The 17,480-nt window shown below is 65.1% G+C and overlaps 1 protein-coding gene across 1 annotated transcript in view; it reads left to right on the top strand.

Annotated features, from left to right (window-relative positions):
- The window catches only part of CCDC187 (coiled-coil domain containing 187), a gene marked incomplete at its 5' end in the record, with an annotated part of 28,461 nt that extends 11,372 nt beyond the window's left edge, over positions 1–17,089 (top strand). The window contains 11 exons of the mRNA XM_084907359.1: positions 452–1,059; positions 1,511–1,598; positions 4,003–4,115; positions 7,189–7,256; positions 7,602–7,715; positions 10,770–10,916; positions 11,985–12,148; positions 13,063–13,151; positions 13,791–13,906; positions 14,211–14,298; positions 15,140–17,089. Of these exons, the coding sequence (XP_084763485.1) occupies positions 452–1,059; positions 1,511–1,598; positions 4,003–4,115; positions 7,189–7,256; positions 7,602–7,715; positions 10,770–10,916; positions 11,985–12,148; positions 13,063–13,151; positions 13,791–13,906; positions 14,211–14,298; positions 15,140–17,046 (3,502 nt within the window). The 3' untranslated portion in view covers positions 17,047–17,089. The remainder of the gene's footprint in view (positions 1–451; positions 1,060–1,510; positions 1,599–4,002; positions 4,116–7,188; positions 7,257–7,601; positions 7,716–10,769; positions 10,917–11,984; positions 12,149–13,062; positions 13,152–13,790; positions 13,907–14,210; positions 14,299–15,139) is intronic.
- Positions 17,090–17,480: the final 391 nt, after the last annotated feature.

The raw sequence follows: 17,480 nt of genomic DNA, 5'->3' as shown, positions 1-17,480 counted from the left end.
CTTGGCTGCGTGTGGTGGTTACTGGGCTTCTTGTTGAGCTGCAGGCGCTCTGTGTACAGCCTGGTCCTAACCCTGTGGCCACAGGGCCTCTGAGTTCCCGCTCATGCCTTCGGCCGCCATCTCTCTCTGCGGGATGTGTCCTTTAGTGCTCGGAGGCTTTTCACTGCGAAGCAGCCAGTCTACCTGTGTCTCCTGTTGTCTGTGTTTCAGTGGCACATTCAAGAAACGGCCACTGGCTGTCCTCGCTCTAACCGTGGCGGGCGGGCATATGGCTGCTCCGTACCAGCCCCCGGCAAACACGGACCGTGTGAACACCCCCTGGGTCTGCCCCAGAAGCATTGCCATACTCAGCGCCTGCACACGCGTGTTTCACACATGCCAATGGACCCATACAGGCAGCAGAGGAAGGCTGTGCTGGGCCTCCCTGACCCTCGCACCCCTGTCCCCACAGCTTCTGCCTGTGTCTGGACCGAGCCTTGGACCATGAGCCTCTGGAGACAGGAGAACCCCAGGAAGGCTGGGTGGGCGCTCCCCTGCCAACGTCTGCTGGCTCCCCCTCGGGTCCCCTGAAGCTCCAGGACCTGACCGCCCGCCCCCCGCGCCCGGGGCTGTGCATCTACCTGGGCCCCGAGGAGGCCGAGCACCTGGGCACGCAGGGCCCCCTGCACTTCAGCTACAAGCAGGCCCGGCTGCAGGCCCTGGAGACCATGGCCAACGTCCTAAAGCAGCGCATCGACCTCCTGACCGCCAAGCTGCTCAGGGCCGACGCCGCGGACACTCTGGAGGGCCTGCCCTCGAACCTGCCGCCCTCACAGCCCGACACCCACGGTGCCAGCCTGCCCCCGGGCCTTGGCACCCCCAAGCCCGTGATGCCAGCCTGCTCCAGAACCTTGGTGCCCGACGCGGGCAGAGGGTCTTCCTGGCGCCGGGCAGACGTGCGGTCCAGGCTGCTTCTCTCTCCCGCCTGCTTGCCGGACGGAGAGACGCCGCTGTGGAGTCCTGGCTGGGAGCAGCGGAGGAGCGGGAGCCCCGGGGCCTGCCTGGCCTCCTCGCCCCCCGGTTAGCCTCACACGCCCCAGCCAAGACCTGCTCCTGGGAGCCCCGCTTTCCCTGCCCCTCGGTTTCTTCTCTCAAGAGGGAATATGTGGACAATACACAGCTGTTGTCACAGAGAAGGTGGTGTAGGGGACGTCCTGGCAATGGGATTGGCACGTAGGTTCCCGTCATCTGCACTGTTGCCGTGCGTGGCTCTGGCTGGAGAAGGGGTGAGGCTGGTCCTGAGGCTTGTGTGCCTGGCACCTCCCCACCCTGTTCCCTAAGCCGGGCCAGAAGGAGAAGGGGGCACTGGTGACAGGCTCCCGGCGCCTCCTGCTGAGGAGCAGGTGCCCTCCCCCCTCCCCTCTCCCCCTCCCTCTTCATTTCCGCCTCCCTCGCTCCTCACCAGCCTCGCTCCCCTCCTCCCTGGTGCCCACACCTGGGAAGTGACGTCTGGGTGCCCATGTCTCCACAGGCTCCACGGAGGATGGATGTTTGGAGCAGGACCGGAGGCTGGCGAGAGACACGGCTTCCGTCCAGGCCCTCGGCCCCCTGGCAGGGAGGTAAGCCCATGAGCAGCCCTGGGTCCGGCAGTGCTGGGAGCTGTGGCTGCATCCAGGCCTGGCAGGGGGGCCACACAGCCCTGACGCTCTTGCAGTGCAGGGCTGGCCAGACAGTGGTCCTGCCACTTCTGTGGCTGACCCAGGGCCTGCAGTGCAGAGCAGCCCGATGCACCCTCCCCTGCTCCCTGCACAGCTCCTGGCCCAGGGGACACTGTCGGCCACGCTCTCCTGTGTCCCTGGTGTGTTTGGCCTCCACTGACTGTCCAGGGGACACTGAGGCAGGGGCACCTGCATCCGGGTTCCACTTCCGTGTCTGAGTCCTCACGACCAGCCGGCCTCAGGCCCTGCACCCCTCATATCACTCACCCCCAGCAGTGGCTTGGCCTTCTCTGGCAGCCACGTCATGCAGGTCCCTACAGGAGACCCTGGGTCCCGTAGCAGACAGCCCGGCCACAGGGCTGTCTTGGCAAACCCACAGGGTCTGCCGTCTTGGCACCGGCGTGAGGGGCCTCAAAGGGTTCAGAACTTATTAACACAGACCTAAGCGTCAGGTGGCACTGTGGTTGGGGCAGCATGGAGTGGAGACTACAGGTGGGCAGTTAGGTCTCTGGGGAGATGGGGTCCTGATACCCAGGGCACCCCAGGTGGTGCAGTGCAAACCCCGATCTGTAGTTCTAGCCATTGACCTTGAACAGAGTCACCTGCCCCCTGCGAGTCTCAGAACCTGGCAATGGGGATCTCAGAACCTCAAATGGGGTTACAATTCCCCCAACAACACCTCTACGCCTCCCCTCCCCTCCGCCCCCCTCCCCTCCGCCCCCCTCCGCTCCCCTCCCCTCCCCTCCGCCCCCCTCCGCTCCCCTCCCCTCTGCCCCCCTCCCCTCCGCCCCCCTCCCCTCCGCTCCCCTCCCCTCCCCTCCCCTCCGCTCCCCTCCCCTCCCCTCCCCTCCGCTCCCCTCCCCTCCGCTCTCCTCTCCTCTGGGGACAATTCCCTGCTACTGCACCTCTCCTGCCTGTCACCCAAGGAATCCCCACCCATCCTGCCTTCCTAAAGCCCCCCTTAGCCTCTCCAGGGGGAGGCTGTTTGGTCCTTTGGGGTGAGTCTTATCTTGCCCCCTTCCCTACCTACCCAGGCCCAGCCTCAGCCTGGTCAGTGGAATGGGACATTCCTACCAGAAGGGGGCAGCATTGGGCTGGACATCTCTTCCCAGCACACACCTGCTCCCCTCTGGTCCTTCAGAAGGGGCGGTCAGGCGGGGTGTGTGTGTATGTGTGTGTGTGTGTGTGTGTGTGTGTCCTGAGAGGTTAGTGGGGAAGCCTGACTCCAAGGAGGCCACCTGCATCTGCATGTCTTGAGGCAGATGGCCAGCAAGGCCCGTGGGCCTGTCCCAGGCCTCAGCCTCCCCACCTGGCGCGTGGGCCCCTCTCCCTGAAGCAGCACCAGGTCAGCCGGGAAGCAGCCCCTGGGCCCATCCGTTGCCTCCGCGGCATCTGGGCTCAGCCCCAGTGCTGCTCGTCTTTCTGGGACCCTCTTCCATATCACCTCCCTGCACGTCCACGGGTGGGACTGGACACAGGTCATACAGACAGCAGCTGCCACCTGTGCCTCAGGGCCCCAAGGGCTGATGGAGGGGGCCCTCTGGGGGCACAGGGCCCTGAATGGGGCGGCGGGGGAGGGAGGGGGCACTGCAGGGTCCTCTTCAGGAGGTGCTATACGGTGTGCGAGCAGTGCAGGGGCCTGGGCAAACCCTTCCAGAGATGCCAGATGGTCGGCATCCCTGGGCCCAACCCAGGGTTCTCGCCACCAGCTGCCAGCGGCAGGCTGGGTGCCCCCCCACTGAGCTCTGTGGTCCCAGCTGGGAACCAAAGGGTGGAAGAGGTTGTCTCCTACACCCACACGGCAGGTGCAGGACAAACCTGTGCCTCGGGGCCCCGAGGGCTGACGGAGGGGGCCAAGCCCCGCCCGTCCCCATGGCCACGGGTGGGTGTAGCCGGCATCTTCAGCCACTTCCTGGTGGACATGTGCCAGGAAGTGCAGGCTGTTCTCGGAGGCACAGGTTCAGCACCCAGGGCAGCAGTGGCCTGCGGCCAAGGGCACTCGGATCCTGGCCCAGTGCCCGTGGTGATGTAGAGGCCTGTACTCCTGTGATGCTGGACCCCCAGGGCTGAGCGCAGAGCCCCAGGTGCTGCTTCTCAAGGGAGACCCCGCCAAGCTGGGGTGTCAGCACCTGCAGGCCTGCCCGCTTGATCCGCCCTCCTGGCCCTGTGGTGGCAGGCATGTCCTGGACACAGTGAGAGTCTGAGAGCTCTGCTGGCATTGGGAGCCCGGCTCCCACCCCCAGCCCTGCCACTGCCTCCTACCTGCCCCACCTGCTCACATGCGTGTTTGCGTGTTTGTCCCCAGCTCACTCGAGGCGCCATCCCCGCCGGACCCCACCTGTGGCTCGCTGTGGCTGGAGGAGATGCTGTCAGCCAGAGGGGCAGGCTTGGTCACGCCCTGGACCCTGCAGAGCTGCGGTAAGGGCGAGCCTCCGGATAGGCCCTGTGCTGGCTGGTGGGGTGGCCGAGGAGGCCCTTCGGGGACCCCTCCACGGCCGGCCGCTCCGGCGAGGTCCTGCGCGTGTAGAGACCCTTTTCTAAGTGGAGAGCATCCCTGTTTCAGTATTAAAGTGTTTGGAGGGTTTGGGACCAGCCGCCGCTGTGCTCTGTTGTGGCTGATACTGGCTTCGAGGGACAGGCAGCGGTGTGCACCCCAGCCCCCGCCTCCCTGTGCTTGTATCAGCCACACGTGGGGGCGGGACGTGGGGTGGTGTCTGGGCGGGGCAGCGCCGCCTGGTGAGGGTGTGAGACCAGAGCCAGGAGCAGAGAGGGGCCTCCCAACACTCCCAGGGAGGGCATCGGGCACTGAACGGACAAAGCGCCTGAACTGCGGACACAAATGGGTCTGGAAGTGCGAGCGTTCGCACTGACTCCTTCCCTGGAGGAATATTCTGGGAGTGGCGTGGGTGCCCAGGCGAGGATGGGCAGAGCGGGCGTGGGCAGCCCTTTCTGCAGAGCTGCCCCTCCACAGGTGCCTGCTGAGGGAAGGAGGGACCTGGGTGGAGGCTGCCCCTCCCCAGACCACGGGGGCCTCAGGCTCCAGGGGCCCATCCACACCTGCTGGACCTTCCAGGAAGAAGACAAGGCAGAGCTGCCCTGAAAGCGGCCTCCTGAGCCACTCCTGGTCAGGGTGGGCTGAGCTGTCGCTGGGGCCGGGCAGCATCCACAGGCTGGCCCTCGGCAGCCAGGTGCCAGGGCTTCCAGCACAGCCAGCGTGCTCCCGGCCCCGCCTCAGGGGGGAGCAGTTGGGACGTGGCCTCACCGCCTCTCCTGGAATTCAGCAGGCTCTCTGTCCGGGGCACAGGCAGCCTCAAGAGTCATTTGAAATCTGGGCGGGTCCTGCCTGAGTGGCTGAGGGCAGGGCTCAGGTAGCCAGATCCAGCGGCAAACACAACCCAGAGCCTGTGCTGAGCTCCCGTCAGACACCTCCTCCAGACACGCCTCCCAGAAAGCACTCAGGGGTCACTCACCGCCTTTGCCTGCTCTGCGGGTGTCAAACTCCTGCTTGTGCACCTGTCTGGGTGGCAAAGCGGATTCAGACCCAGCTCCGAATCGGCTACCTCCCTTATTTACCAAGGGAAGCAGTGCCGTCCTACAGAACCTTCTGGACTCACAGGCCTCGGCCAGCACTGCCCAACAGAACTTACTTTCTAACCTCACACGGCATCATCCGACAGAACCTTGTGGAATGAGGGAAATGGTCTAAATGGTGGGCTCTCCCTTAGGGCAGCCACCAGCCACCTGTGGCTCTGTAGCCATTAAAGGACCTTGCACTTCATTTCCTGTGGATTTCAGTGCACACGGAGCAGTGCCATGGCCGTGGCCATGGCCACCAGGAGGGACAACACAACCCTGGCTTCACACACAGGGCTCTCCCAGACAGACAGACAGGGATGGGCGTCAGCTGCTCTCTGGTTGGGAGCCGACTCCCCGACTCCGCACCTGAGAGCATGCCTCTTCCTCGTCACCATCATCACCATCACCACCACCACCACTAACACCGGCGATCCTAATGGCACTTACCAAACCTCTCACTGGGTCCTCAGCTCCCAACTCCTCACCAAGCGTCTCCAGAGGACTTGGGAAGCGAGGCAGCACCCTCCTCTGCTCAGTGGGTGACTCGGAAAGTCTCGGGGGCTGCCATCCGCTTGGCCACCCAGGGCCAGGGCCAGGCCAGGCAGGGACAGCTTGCTTTTCCCAGGTCACAACCCGAGCTCCCTGGGGACTGCTCCGGGATGCTGTGTGACCAGACGTGACCAGGAGCTCCCCTCCTCGGGCTGCAGGGCCGGGGCCTGGAGGAGGGCCCGTGGGGCCCGGGCAGAGGCCAGGGTGAGGGACCAGCACCTTCTCTCAGCCCTCAGGGCACAACAAAAGTCGGGGGATTTTCCTCTCGAGGGACTTTGGCTCGGACAAACCAGTTCCTGAAAGTGTCTCGGTTCCCAAGGAGACCGGTCCACTCGAAGTAGGAGGGGGACCCCGGCATCGCCCCAAGTGCTCCACGCACACCAGGTGGCCAGAGCCCTCGCTTCCCATCCAGGCTGGTGCCTCAGTTTCCCAGCAGCCATGGAAACACCCGGAGCTGGATCAGCTCTTGCTTACAGCTCTTCGACCTCATGCCCTGGCCGAGGAGAGCAGAGCCGCTCTGCCCGGGAAGGAGAGGGTGGGCAGGACGCTCTCCTCTCAGCACAAGCGCCAGCGATGACTGAGGAGCTCGACCGAGAGTCCAGGAAGACTCTGCCGTCCTCAGACCAGGGCCCGAGCCCCAGGAAGCCGAGTCCTCCGTAGCCCCTGCCAGCTCACAGGGCCCAGGACAGGAGACGGGCTGGGGGAGGACGGAGCTCACAGTTGCCCCAGGGCCGTGTCCACAGGGCTGGGGGAGGAGCGGCGTGCAGGCCCTGGCTGGGCCTGTGAAGCCACCAAGGAAAGAGCAGCCTCCGCTGCCTCCCTCACCCCAGGGAGGCGGCAGTTCCCATGCTCATGCTCCGGAGGAAGCCCAGCAATCTGATTGGGCACCTGTTCCAGTGTCACGGTGCCCGGCCATGCCACCCTGCACTGTGCCGGCAGCCACCACAGCTGAGCCTGCACTACTGCGCCCCCCGCCCTTCCACACACACACACACACGCAGGCAGCAGGAAACTCCGCTCCCCACAGAGGCTCTGGGGGGCTGCTGGTTTGGTCCAGGTCACCCACAAACCCATGGCAAGTGAGGCCTGCCTGGTGGCACCATGCTATCACCTCTGCAGGGTCGGGGTGGGGTCGGGGTGGGGGAGCGTGGCTGGTCAGGCCAAGTGAGCCCCTCGGCGTCCAGGGGAGGCAGCAGCGTCTGTCCCCCCTCTGGCTGCGGCCTCTCCCACCTCCTTTGGCTCGGACGCCCTCCTTTGTGGGGGAAGGGGATGGACTCCCTTCCCTGCAGGTCGAAGAGAGAGGCTGAGCCGGAGGCTGAGTGGACGCGGAGGCCCAGGCGCTCAGCCGTCCCCGCTGTGCTTGCAGGTCAGGAGCCTGGCAGGCGCTTCTCAGACCTCCAACAGAAGTCCCTGAGCTTCCTCCAGACCCTGAAGGTGTGTCCCACCCGCTATCCCTCTTTAGGCCTTTTCTTTTTGAGGTAAGTGGGGCACAGCCTTTACCCCCCGGAAGCTGAGCAGAAGAGGCTCTGAAGGGGGGACCTCCAGGGTTTACAGCTGCAGCCTTCAGGGGGAGGCAGGGAGGGAGGGAGAGGCTGACCATCAGACTGGCCCAGGACACCCAGGGGACGGGGATCTGGGGTTGGGTCCCTGCCAAGACTGGGGTCCTTTGGGGGCCCCTCCTGTTCTCCGAGGAGGCACCCCTTGCCCTCTTGCCAAAGTGTGGCAGAGTGGGGAGGAGCAGGCTGGGGCCAGAGGCCTGAGGCTGGGCCCTCCCTACAGCTGGACCAGCAGAAGCAGGAGCAGGCCCTGGCCCATCTGCGGCAGCGGGCGGAGCTGGAGGTCAGGGAGACCCAGAAGGCCCTGGATGAGCTGCTCTCCAAACACCGGCTGGCGGTGAGCCCGGCTATGCCCCACGCCTGCCCCTCTGAGCCGGCACGTTCAGCCCCAGCAGACAGGCAGCGCTGGTGGTCGAGGTGGTGCAGAGAGCACCCCGGGGGCAGCAGGGTGAGGACCAGGAGGGTGATGTCATGATCTGGTCAGACGGGGCAAGCCTTATCAGAAGTGACTCTTCTCCGTATCTGGGGACTGTTGGTGGATGTTCTTATGCAGACATTTAGGGAGGCGTTCTCAGGCGAGCAACTAGGTGTGTGTGTGTGCACATGAGTGTGTGTGTGTGTGTGTGTGTGTGTTTCCTGGACCATTTCCCTTTCTCTCTACCCCTCTTCCTATTTCCTGCATCGCACCTGCTGGGCAACTGCTGCTCCCCGAGAACCTTCCAAAGCCACCCTGGCTGTCCACCCAACCCCCACTGTGGAGGCCTGCCCCGGCCTGACTGTGTCTGCTGGACACCTGCCACCCTCCCCCCCGTCCGGCCCCCGCTCCAGGCACCTGGCCAGGCCCACTGGCTGGGAGGTTGCCCTTAATCCTCCACACACACACACCTGTCCTCAGAGGCGGATGGAGAAGCACAAGACCCAGGCCAGGCCAGGAGCAGCACCAGAGCTGGAGGGGCTGCGGCTGTGGGCGGGCTTGGATCCGAAGCCCCCCTGGAGCGCTGTGACGGCCAGAGCCAGGTGCGTCCAAGGTCGGGACGGTGGTGCGCGCCCAACGTGGAAGGTGAGGTGGGGGGTCTCAGACAGGCAAGGTACTGGTGCTGCTGGAGGGAGTCCCCAGCGCCTCCTCTCCTGGCAGGTCCCAGCTGTCCATGGGCAGAGACACTGCTGCACCCTCCTGGGGCCCCGAGAAAGGACAGGAGCAGCTGGCCGGCCAGTCAGCCTATGTGGGTGAGAGTCCTCAAAACCAGCCATCTCACGTGCTCAGCTCCCTGCATGGGCCCGAGGGAAGTGAGTCAGGCACACCCTGGAGAGGCCCCGAGAGATGGAGGGACTTGACACTAAGTTCATCTGATGCCAGAACCACGATTGGCCCGGGCACCCATGGGGCCTGGGCGACTGGGAGAAGACAGCAGGTGGGCTCAGTGGGCACCGTTTCCACTGCTCTCTGTCCCTCGCTGTAGAGCTGACTTCCTCTCCGGCATCATCATCCTGCTGCTTGAAGGACCTCCTTTAACATGTTGAGGGCCCTGTTCGCTGGTGTCCTTTTGTGTACTCTGCCCGAGTCCCAGAATCGCGAGGTTCTGAGCCTGGCAGGTGGGGACAGACGTGCTCCTCGGCGCCTGGTCCTCCAGGGCTTCATTCCCGGGCATCGGGGTTCCCCGCGGGCACCCCCAATGGCTCCAGGACGAGGGGACAGGCCAGTCTCCAGGCCTCTCTCCTTCCTGATGCTCAGCCCACCAGCTCTGGCTGCCTCATCTCTCCACACTCACAGCTCCACTTCTCTACCAGGTGTCTGCCGGCTCTGCCTCAGTTTCCCCTCCACGAGCAGCAGCAAGAGCCTCACGGGCAGGCAGCTGTGACAAACAGGTCTTACCTGCCTGGCTTTTGTCTCTCAGGGATGAGTGTGCAGGCTTGCTTGATGTGCCTGGAAAACTGTTCTTTCGTGTGTGTGTGTGTAAACATGTAAACATGTGTGAACATGTAAGCATTTGTATGGGAACATATAAACGTTTGTGGGAACATGGTGTCTGTATATAGGCATACAGGCACCATGTTTTTTGTTTTTTCTCGGTGGGACATTAAGTCCACACTCCCATCCTCTTGGCACTCTCCTGGCGGAGGCCGGAGCCTGGTATGACCTCAGAAGCACAGGGTCCGTTTCCCATCACACCCAGCACCGAAGGCGGCCAGTGGCGTCAGTGGCCAGACCTGCCTCAGCTGGGAGTGTGGGCTCTGCTGTTACCCCACCTGCTGGTGCTGAATCTCAAAAGGGCCATTCTTTCTCTCTGGGCCTCTGTCTCCCGTCTGTGGAAGTGCAGCAGCTGGGCCCAGGCACCCCGAACCCCTCTACCTGGGTCTGGGTTTCTGCAGGGTCAGTGGGCTCACACACCAGAACTTCATGTCAGGCAAAGTGATGCGACTCCTTTTGGCGCGGCCTCATGGCTGGCTTGCAGCTGTGTGGATGGGGCATCACGTTGCCGCCGATACCCCACCTCTGGGGCCCTCCCGAGAAGCAGCCCTGGAGCCCCTCGGGGCCCAGCCCTGCCGATTTCTCTCTGCCCTCAGCACCCCTGCAGGAACCGGTGCCAGGACACGCCCCAGCGCAGCTGCCCCTGGCCAGGCTCTATCCTTGGGACCACCCTGTTCACCAGGTACAGGAGACACCCCAGGGGGAGAGCATAGGAGTGGGGTGCAGGGGAGGCACTGGCAGCCTCCAACCCTCCCTCAGCTGCCTCTCTGGAGCCTGCACCCAGATTTCCCCATGGGGGTCCTTGCTTAGGGGAAGCTCTCCCTGCCATGGCATCCCCCACCCTTCCAGCTGACATCCACCCAGGCCCCTTCCTCCCACCCAGGGTTGGGGTGAGAGCAGGTGTTTATACCGGCGCCTGGGGCAGGGCTGGCCTCCGCCAGGCTGCACATTGCAGAGCGGGCAGCCGGGCTCTCAGACCCTCTGGAGCACAAACAGGGGCCTGGATTGGGTCAGGGCTGGGCACAGGCCAAGGTGATGAGATCCCAGCTGCCCTCGGAGTTCTCAGTGGGGGTCCGTCCAGGAGGGCTTCCTGGAGCTGCTGGCCTGCTCCCCTGGGCTGGGCTCCATTCCCGTTGGGAGAGGTGGGTGCCATGCCCAGACCTAGAGGAAGAGCTGCACGGGGACAACAGGGGTGCAGCCAGCCTTGGGGAGCACAGGGACAAGCACCCCTTCCCTCCTGCTTCCTGCTGGAGCCTCCTGTTGGCAAAGCCCAAGGGAGCCGGTGCACGGAGGAGCAGGAGGTGTGGGAGAGGCGAAGGGAGCCCCCACCAGTGACCGAGTCCTTTCATCGGGGGTTCCCTTTCCATGTGAGCCTTTGTGCCGGCCGGGGTACGGCTGACTCCCCCTCCTCTGCCTGTTCAGAGGGAAACCCGACACCCGGGCAGCAGTCGCCTGCTCTCGTGCCAGGAGAGGACCCTGCTCCTGCGGCACCACCAGCACATATTCTCGGTACAGAGGGCCGTGGCCCGCCTGCGGCAGGAGCTCCTGGCCACGGCCCAGCTGCTGCAGGTGGGCACTCGCCCTGGGCTGGAGGCTCCGCTGTGGGCAGGAGGTGCTTGTCGCCAGGGGCTTTGCGGGATGTGCAAGGCCCTTGTAAAAACATCCTGGGTGACAGGAGCTCTGGGTACAGATGGAGGGCAGGTGGGGCGGCTGCTTCCTGGGGGGCCCAAGATGGTCTCCTGAGCAAGGTGGCCCTGGCCAGGCCCTGGAGGAGGAGACAAACCCCTGCGGTCCCGGGAGAGGACCTGAGGCCGGAAGAAGCATGTGGCCTGGGGCTCCTTGGAGCGGCCAGGCCCGTGGGGGACCCTAAGCAGCAGGGCATCCCTGGCCCAGCAGCCTGGCCCTGGCTACGGTCTCATGCAGGAGGCTGCGGACGTGGGTGGGTGGGTGGCTGTTCTCTGTAAGCTGGGAATGCTGCAGGAGGATGGAATGACCTGGGCTCCATGACACTCCTGGTGGGGGTTAGCAGGTGCACGGTGGGCTGGCCACCAGGCAGGTGTGCTGCCTGCCCCCGGCCAGCCTGTAGGAGGGGCACCCAGGGCAGCTGGAACAGACTAGGGTGTGGACCCAGCTAGTCCTGCTCTGGTCTGGTGTTTGCACTTTATCACCGGGGCTCAGGCTCCTGTGAGGGTGGGCGCACGGGGTCAGAGGGGGGCACACAGGGTCAGAGGGGTTGCACCGGGTCAGAGGGGGCGCAACGGGGTGAGAGGGGTCGCACGAGGTCAGGGGGGGCGCACAGGGTCAGAGGGGGGCGCACAGGGTCAGAGGGGGGCGCACAGGGTCAGAGGGGTTGCATCGGGTCAGAGGGGGCGCACGGTGTCAGAGGGGGGCGCACGGGGTCAGAGGGGGGCGCACGGGGTCAGAGGGGTCGCACAGGGTCAGAGGGGGGCGCACGGTGTCAGAGGGGGGCACACGGTGTCAGAGGGGCGCACATGGGGTCAGAGGGGGGCGCACGGGGTCAGAGGGGGGTGCATGGGGTCAGCCAGGTGCCTTCTCAGGTGAGCACGCCGGCCACTTTCCGAATAGGAGCTGGACCAGGGCTGTCCTTGCCAGCTCACCCTCTGTTGTTTCTCCCAGGGTTCCAGCCCCGGAGCCAAGGCCGCTTGGGAGTGGGGCTCTGAGACAAGCCAGCAGCCAGTGGGGCCTGCACAGGGCTCGTCATGCTCCCCAGCACCACTCAGGCCCTGCAGCCCCTCCGGCCACGGCCCCCGGAGGAGCCCCAAGAGCCTGAGCGTCCCCCCGTGAGTCAGCAGGGGCTGCCCCGGCCCTGTGCTCGCCCTCTCCTCCCTCGGGAGTGCTTTCCAAATAAAACTCACTGGGACTGACCTGAACGCACGTCACCATCACGCGCCCGTCCTGGTCCTTGAAATCCCTGGGCTGACCCCCCTCATGGGCGGGCAGAGGATGGCCCGGGACCCCAGCCCTGTCCACACCACGATGTGAGTGTGATCCTGGAGATGCTCAGGGGAACCTGGGGGAGAGGCAGCGGTAGCAGGTGTGCGGAAGACAGAGCGTAACTAACTCCAGGCTGCCCCCAGAGAATGGCAGAATGTTCTGGAGCCGGCCTGCCTGTAGGCATTGCCCTCAAACCAGGACTTGGGACGCCAGCCATCTTCTTTCGGCTGTGACGGTGGCCACTTGGTGCTGGCATCAGTGTGCCAAGGGCGTGGCAGCCTGTGTGGCATGCCTCCCAGTGCTCAGCGGGCCCAGCTCACGCACACAGGGCCGTGCCATGTGCCGGCAGTCACTCCCCACGCAGGGGTCTCGACAGAGCATATGCTCTGTGCCCAGGCCAGATGGGCATCTCCCCCCACAACACCCAGCACTGTGCCCCATGCCCTGGGCCCCCCCCCCCCCCCGCGCCCAGCAGTGACCTCTTTGGGGACAATGCTCTGTGCATGGGGGCTGCTGGGTGGGAGGGGCCAGGGCCTGTCTTGCCTTGCCTGAGCACTGGCCACTTGGCCACTGACCGCAGCTGACCCTGGATGAGATACAAATTCCGCGTGTGGAGATTGTGGCCAGGCTTGGCACCGCGGAGGGTGGGGCCTGGGCAGGCAGTCACACCCTCTGCACTGCTTTGCAGCCCTGTCCCTGAGCAGGATGGGACAGCCCCCAGAGAAACTTCAGCTTCAGACGTCCACCTGTGGCCCCTCAGGCCAGCCTGGGGAGAGGAGACGTCCGTGGCCGGTGGCTGGGTGGACGCCCAGGAAGAGCCAGTGGAGAGCGGCAGCCAAATGGGCCAAGGTAACCACGGGGCAGAGGGCGGGGGGAGAGGGATAGCAGCAGTCAGAGGACAGATGGTCACTCTGTCCGGTGCCGGCTGGTCTCTGCTGAGGACACTGTGCCTGGGTGTCACCCATCAGAGTCACAGTAGCCCTGGGTTCTTCTGGGTGACCCACATGCCTCGGCCTTCACCAAGAGCCGTGACCGCAGGGCAGTGATCCTGCTGGCAGAGGTCCCAAGGCCCGGGCTTGAGCCAAATAGCTCCCGTCCCTAAGGCTGGGGCCTCGGACCTCCGTGCCTTGGTGTCCCACACTCGCCAGGCCAGGGTGGAAGGAAGGTTAGGAAGGCAGTGATGGACAGACGTGAGTCCCTCCTGTGGGCCCCCGTGTCCCCACGCTGTCCCCACTCTGCTGACCTGGGCATGGCCAAGGCCTGCCCTTGCCCCACCTTCTCCTCAAACCGTTCCTGAGCTCCTATCAGCAGCTCTCCCACAGCCACTTTCAGGAGCAGCCACGTGTGCTGTCCTCACTGGAGCCAGAGAAGCCAGGGCTGCGCTACTTTGCATTTTAGGATTTTTTTCACATGGCCTCGGAGTCCCTGGACAGGTGTCTTCTGGCCTGTGCTCCCACCATCCGCACTGATGGTCTCTTTGCCTCGCAGGAGATCCCCAGCCCAACCCCAGCCCCTCATCCACAGCGGAGACCCAGACTCTGAGGGAAAGCCATGCATGGAGCTCCCGGGGCCAAGGAGGGCCCTGCAGCCCCCAGGAAGCCAGTGTGAGTGGGGGCCTGGCCTTGCTTTGTTGACCCTGCCATGTGGCTTTTGGGGGGATGGCCTCGTCCGTCAGGTGAAGGAGTCAGGACAGACTGCCTGGGTGGCCCGTCTGCCGGGGCCATTGGAGCCCACTGGAGGAGCGTGCCTGGGGGGCGGGGGTCTCCAGGGCCTCGGTGGGCGGGTGGTCCTTGCTCCTGCCTGTGGCCAGGAGAGCACAGGTTCTCTCCCCACAGCTGTGGGAAGCGGGCCAGTGCGGGCGGAGATGCCACACCTGAATGTGGCGTTTCTCCCACGTGTTTCCAACAGGTGGCTGAAGGCAGCGCCAGCCGAGTCAGGGCAGAGCTGGAGCTGGACTTTGCTAGCAGCCCTGGCAGGGAGGCCCCTGAAAAGGAAGGCCAGTGGTCAGAGGAACAGAGGTGTGGGGTCTGTGGGGTCTGCGGGGGCTGCCTGGGCCCAGGGGACCCTCGGGCAGGGGTGGGACCCGAGGCATGGAGGTAGTTAAGCCATTGCTCCCCAGGCTCTCGCTGGGGGACCCTCACTCACTCCTGGTGCCCTACACACTGGCCTGGCCTCAGGGCATCCCAAGCCCACCCCATGCCCTCCCGAGTCTGAAACAAGGATGCCACTCAGTGAATCAGCCCAGGGCCAGTGGTGGGCGCAGCAGGAGGGGCCCCTCCAGGGAGTATGTCCCCCCAGCTCCCTGATGCAGTGGGGACTGGGGCCAGAACCCCCTAAAGACAGGGAGCTTTGTGCTCTGGGGGCAACCTCCCCACCTCCCATTGGGGTAGTTGACTGCCCCCCGCAGAGACCGAGCCCCGCGGAGGCTGGGAGGGTGCTGGGAGACTGTCCACCATGTGTTTGCAGAACAGAGACCTGTTGGCAGGAGGACCCCCACGACCCCCACTCCTGGCAGGAAGCCACCCAGCTGACCACCTGTCCAGGTGATCCCCGGTCCCCTGCCTTTGCACCAGGACCGTCGAGTTCCCACTTAAGGTCACCCAAGGCTACTTCTAAGTCACAGCCAGCCTCTCCCGCCTCCAGGCATGGGGGCCACCCCCTCCCCCTCCCATCGCGGTCCCGATCAGCAGGTAATAATGGGAGGTGGCCCCCCTGTTGGAACATCTACTCTCAAACGGCAGGATGGCAGAGGCAGCCAGTCTGTCTCAAAGGACAGGCTCCGAGCCCCTGAGGACAGTGCGAGCAGAGGTGACTCCCTTCCTGTGGGGTGGGTGAAGCTGAGCTCACCGCCAGCGTCATAGGCCCGCCCACGGTGCCCCGGCCACGTCTGCTGCCTCTATCGGGGCTTTCCGGTTCTGAGCCCCTGGCTCGGATGTCCCCTGAGGACGTCCCAGTGGGCTGTGTGCTGCTGCCGCTCCTGTGCTGGGGCGTGGCAGGGGAGGCAGAGTGGAGACTGTGGGTGACGTCCCCACCCTCTCTTCTCTCCGTAGCTCCTGCTGAGGAGGCAAGGCCCACCACCCGGCGCCAGGGCAGCCCCCCACCCCGGCTCCCCACCCCCTTGGCCCTGGACTCCCCGCCAGCATCTGTTCCTGGGACCTGCTCGGGGTCACCAGTGGGATCCCGCACCCCCTCCTCCGGGAGCGGCCTGTCCTGTCCCTCCCTCCAGGAGTTCCAGAAAGTGTCCGCCATTCTGGTCCAGCTCTCGGGTAGTTCTGCCTCCTTGTCAGACTGGGAGGCCGGGGACACCCCGGACGCAGACCTGGGCTCATCCAGGGAGTCCTCTGTTGGAGCCTCCAGGGGGCGGCACGGGGGTGGACAGGCAGCCTGCGGGGCCCATCCCCTGCGGGTCTCCCCCACCTCATCAGGGCCAGGCCTCCTGCAGGCGGGCCAGCCTCAGCCTTGCCCCGATGTCCCCTCACCCGGGTCGGGATCAGAGCTGTCGGAGGCGTCCAGCGAGGTCTGGGATGAGAAGAGCCCGCTGGAGCCTGGCACGGGTGCCCAGCCAGCTGCAGGGCGGCCCTTCCCTGCTGGAGGCTCCTCCAACCTGGAAGTTGGGGCACCTAGCACGGCACTTCTCTCCCCAGGCCCTGGTGGGGGCCAGGAAGCTTCTGGAACTGGTGGCAGCATGACCAGTGAATTAGATGCAGGAAAGGCCAGCTGGCTATGCCTGTCCCTTCCCTGTCCCTCGGGGCCCAAGGGGGCTGGCGTCAGCCAAAGAGGAGAGACGGGGCCTCTGCAGGCCTCTACCAACTGCCCAGAGGGGCCTCAGGAGGCTGACCTGAGCCCACAGGCAGACAGGAATCCCCCAGGGGCTCCTCCTGCAACCCCCGGGGTGCTGGCAGCCCTGAGGCCTGAGAGCCGGGCACCTGGCCATATGGGCAGTGGAGCTCCCGCTGCCACGGGGGAGGCCAGCCCGGCTCTGGAGGGCCGTGTCCTGCCTGAGATCCTGTCCCCGGTGGACGAGGTGCTGTCCTACGGCAGTGCCGACCTCCCATCCTCCACACACAGGGCTGCTCCTCTGCCTCCTGCCCTCCCAGCAGGAAGCGGGGCCTTCCCCAGCCCCCCCACCGAGGACTTCCCTTCCCCACCCGAAGACGCCTCCACCAGCACCTGGGAGTTACCCTCCTTGTCTGAGGCCCTGTCCCTGGGGCCCCAGGAGGCCAGCCTCTGCCTGGCAGCAGGTGCACAGGGCAGGAGCCTCAGGGATCAACTGGGCGAATCACATTCTACTGGGAGGAACCAGGCTGTGGGGGGCCAGTGGCCTGAACCTGTTGGCTGGCTCAGGTCCCCCTGGTTTGGGGGGGCGGGCAACGCCCCAGCCGGGCCCCCAGGGCAGTCCGTGCAGACCCCAACACTGTTCGGAGAGGCCTGTGAGGCTGGAGAGGGCCTGCCAGTACTGCTGATGGCTGGCCACACAGGACTGGCTGGCCCCTGGCAGGGGGACTCCGCTCGCGCTTTGGACGGGGGCCCCTGCGTGAGCCCCAGTGGGGACAGGGCAGAGGTGGTGGATCTGCTCTCCACGCAGCTCAGCAGAAGGATCCTGTGCGACACGCTGGCTGTGCTCTCGGAGCTGACCCCACCGGCCAGCCCGGGGACCAGAGAGCTGGCAGGTGCCTGCCGTGTGCCAGGCCTCACGGGGCAGCCGCTGGGCAGTCCTGGAAAGACAGGCCTCAGGAAAGAGTAGGCGGCCTACAGAGACATCTGTAAGTCATTGTGTTATGCTGTGTGACCATGTGTACCTGTGCTTGCGCGCGCACGCGCGTGCGTGTGTGTGTGTGTGTGTGTGTGTGTGTGTGTGTGTGTGTGAGCGCGCGTATAGGTGTGGTAGAGCCTCAGGAAGCCTGGACTCCCTAGCACAGGCCGGCATGTGGATGGCCATCGGATGTGGACCTGAGACTGGACGTTGGCTGCTTGGCCAGCTGGAACGTGGCTCTGTGTGCGTGTTTGGGCGCCAGGCCCAGCCCTTCCATTGGCTCTCAGAGACGACCCAGACCAGAGAGATGGAGAGACGGGAGCTAGAAGGCTGTGGGGCATCAAGGAAGGTCCTGGACTCGGGGGTGAACGGTCCTAAGGAGTTGGGAGGGGAGCAGGTCCAGAGCACAAACACATCTCCTGGCT

This window comes from Pipistrellus hanaki (genome assembly GCF_964339955.1).
Source record: "Pipistrellus hanaki genome assembly, contig: scaffold_62, whole genome shotgun sequence".
NCBI lineage: Eukaryota > Metazoa > Chordata > Mammalia > Chiroptera > Vespertilionidae > Pipistrellus > Pipistrellus hanaki.
This window is presented reverse-complemented; position numbering and strand designations above follow the sequence as displayed.